The sequence below is a fragment of the Montipora capricornis genome, chromosome 8 (genome assembly GCF_036669925.1).
Source record: "Montipora capricornis isolate CH-2021 chromosome 8, ASM3666992v2, whole genome shotgun sequence".
Classification (NCBI taxonomy): Eukaryota; Metazoa; Cnidaria; class Anthozoa; order Scleractinia; family Acroporidae; genus Montipora; species Montipora capricornis.
In genome coordinates, this window is record NC_090890.1 from 488,216 (window position 1) to 490,715 (window position 2,500).

General features: G+C 42.6%; 3 protein-coding genes across 3 annotated transcripts in view; 2 read left to right on the forward strand and 1 right to left on the reverse strand.

Moving 5' to 3' along the window:
* LOC138060109 (histone H2A-like) overlaps positions 1-443 on the reverse strand; it is a 663-nt gene extending 220 nt beyond the window's left edge. The window contains exon 1 of the mRNA XM_068905817.1: positions 1-443. This exon is cut by the window's left edge and continues 220 nt beyond it. Within this exon, the coding sequence (XP_068761918.1) occupies positions 1-304 (304 nt within the window). The 5' untranslated portion in view covers positions 305-443.
* LOC138060107 (protein ecdysoneless homolog) overlaps positions 1-2,500 on the forward strand; it is a 29,929-nt gene that overhangs the window by 22,553 nt on the left and 4,876 nt on the right. The gene's annotated exons all lie outside the window — the stretch shown is intronic.
* LOC138060110 (histone H2B, gonadal-like) lies at positions 621-1,389 on the forward strand. The gene has a single exon (XM_068905818.1). The coding sequence runs from the start codon at positions 662-664 to the stop codon at positions 1,031-1,033; it is 372 nt and encodes a 123-aa protein (XP_068761919.1). The 5' UTR covers positions 621-661; the 3' UTR covers positions 1,034-1,389.

Consider the following 2,500-nt stretch of genomic DNA (forward strand, 5'->3'; position numbering starts at 1 on the left):
TTGTTACTCCAGCCAAGAGTTTGTTCAGCTCTTCATCATTACGCACAGCAAGCTGAAGGTGACGGGGAATGATTCTTGTCTTCTTGTTGTCACGAGCAGCGTTGCCCGCCAACTCAAGAATCTCCGCGCTCAGATATTCCAAGACGGCTGCCAAGTACACAGGAGCACCGGCGCCAACACGCTCAGCATAGTTGCCTTTGCGAAGAAGACGATGGATACGACCAACGGGGAACTGAAGCCCTGCTCGAGATGAGCGGGTCTTAGACTTGGTGCCCTTTGCTTTGCCTTTACCGCGACCAGACATGTTGAACTATCGGATCAGTTCATCAATCGAAAAACAGAGGAAAAATGAAACTAAGTGGAGGCGAAGGACAATATTTATAATACTTTCTTTTGCAGGAAGGATCGAAATGCACCAATTAAATCATGTTCATTGTTTTCGTAATTTGATAGGTTTTGTTTTGCAAGTAAACGTTTCTTATTATTGTGCAAAAGACAATGTAACGTCAAAGGTCACATTATTGGAAGACCGCAAGTGAAAAACACCAATCAGAAATCGAGAATTTCGATCCGTATGTTAATTGATCTCTCCTAAGTTTCGGTATAAATTCAAAATTCTTCAAGTAGTAGCAAGTATTTCAATACGTTCTGATCTACAGTTATGGCTCCCAAAGTTGCTGGAAAGAAAGGCGAGAAGAGAGCTGGTAAGGCAAAGGCCGCGGCTGATGGAAAGAAGAAGAGGCGAGGAAAGAGAAAGGAAAGCTATGCGATCTACATCTACAAAGTGTTGAAGCAAGTTCACCCAGACACTGGTATCTCCAGCAAAGCTATGGGCATCATGAACTCGTTCGTCAACGACATCTTCGAGCGCATCGCTGGCGAAGCTTCCCGCCTTGCTCATTACAACAAGAAGTCAACCATCAGCTCCCGCGAGATTCAGACCGCCATTAGACTGCTTTTGCCCGGTGAACTGGCTAAACACGCTGTCAGTGAAGGAACCAAAGCCGTGACGAAGTACACCAGTAGCAAGTAAACTCGTCGAGTTTAGCGCCAAAACAAACAACGGCTCCTTTAGGAGCCACCAAATATCACAAAAGCATTGATCAACAGAATGACACGTTTTGCATGACTTACTCTGCCTGTTTCGAGATCATTAACAAAATCTTGTTCAAGAGCAGATCGAAAAGATCCCTCCAAATGTATCGCACACGCAGTTTTAAGATGTCGGAATTTGGCATTTTCTTAGCATGTGATCTTTCTGTTTTAGCGAGATAAAGAAGTTTCAACCTTTTAAAATTTCACTGATCGTCTTGTGACAATGGCAACAAGTTTATTCAAGATGTAAAAAAAATGAAATTAAAAAAATGGCATCCTGAAAGTGAAAAACTAGAGATCGACCTTATGAAGTTTCGGTGCAATAATGTAAACCACTTCTTGTTCAGTAGTCTTTTGTGAAAAACTAGAGATCGACCTTATGAAGTTTCGGTGCAATAATGTAAACCACTTCTTGTTCAGTAGTCTTTTGTGCGCCTTTTAATTTAAATTAGATATGTCAACTGTTATATTGCTCTTATTCTCATAGTGCCCTTTAGTGCTAACTTTTAGACTTTCTCAAAGCCCGTTTTCGTGAGTCCGTCGCTCGCATGACGCTGAAAGTACTTTAAGTAAGAAATCGACTTGTTGCAAGTCTAGGATTTGTTGCGGGAAAGACTAATATATGAAACTGCGGTACCTAGAGAAACGAATGTTGTTAGTGCAACTGCCTTTCGAAGTACAAAATTGACTACTGGTATCTTTTATTTTCTCCGCCGAATATCTGGTCATATGGCAGAATATCTGGTGGATTGCGTGATATGTCACGGCTCATTCGAGTAAACCTAATGCCCTTCCCCTCGGTACGCTTTTCTTTTGGTGGGCGCCAAGAACACGGACTCTAGCCACAGCCAAAAGTACGCCCAGTTGCGGTAATGGTATAGGGTTGTAACCGTTGACGATCGTTATTGTTTAAAATTTCTGAGAATGCGCAGAAGATTCGCGGACTTCTGCTTTGGCTGTGGCCAGAGTCCGTGTTCTTGGTGCTGACCGAAAGAAAAGTGGGCTCTGTGGGGACGAGAGAAGCAATAGTTCAGTACTCTCCTTCGCAGCCGTCTTTCAGAATGCCACCCAACGCTCCCCGAAAGGAACGGCTGCTCACATTGGAACCACATTCCTTTCTCGGATTGAGCCAATCAAAGCTACAGTTCCATTTTTTGGAACTGTATCGTTGGACTCGACCAATAATACCTCTCGTTTCATCAATGCGCTTGATCACCACAAATATGCAGGTCTGTTGTTTGTAGTTTTCAAAGCGACCGCGTTGACCATGAGCGCAATAGTAAGTAGAGAACTGAATGAATGAAAGGGTGTAGATGTAATCACATTATTCGATATTTTTATTAACTTCAAAATCAAATCTTCCTGTACGTGCAAAAAAATTTTATTGATTTCACGTATACTCAAC

Bases quoted from the DNA above. Each gene is read 5' to 3' on its own strand.
- LOC138060110 (XM_068905818.1), top strand. From the start codon at position 662: ATGGCTCCCAAAGTTGCTGGAAAGAAAGGCGAGAAGAGAGCTGGTAAG.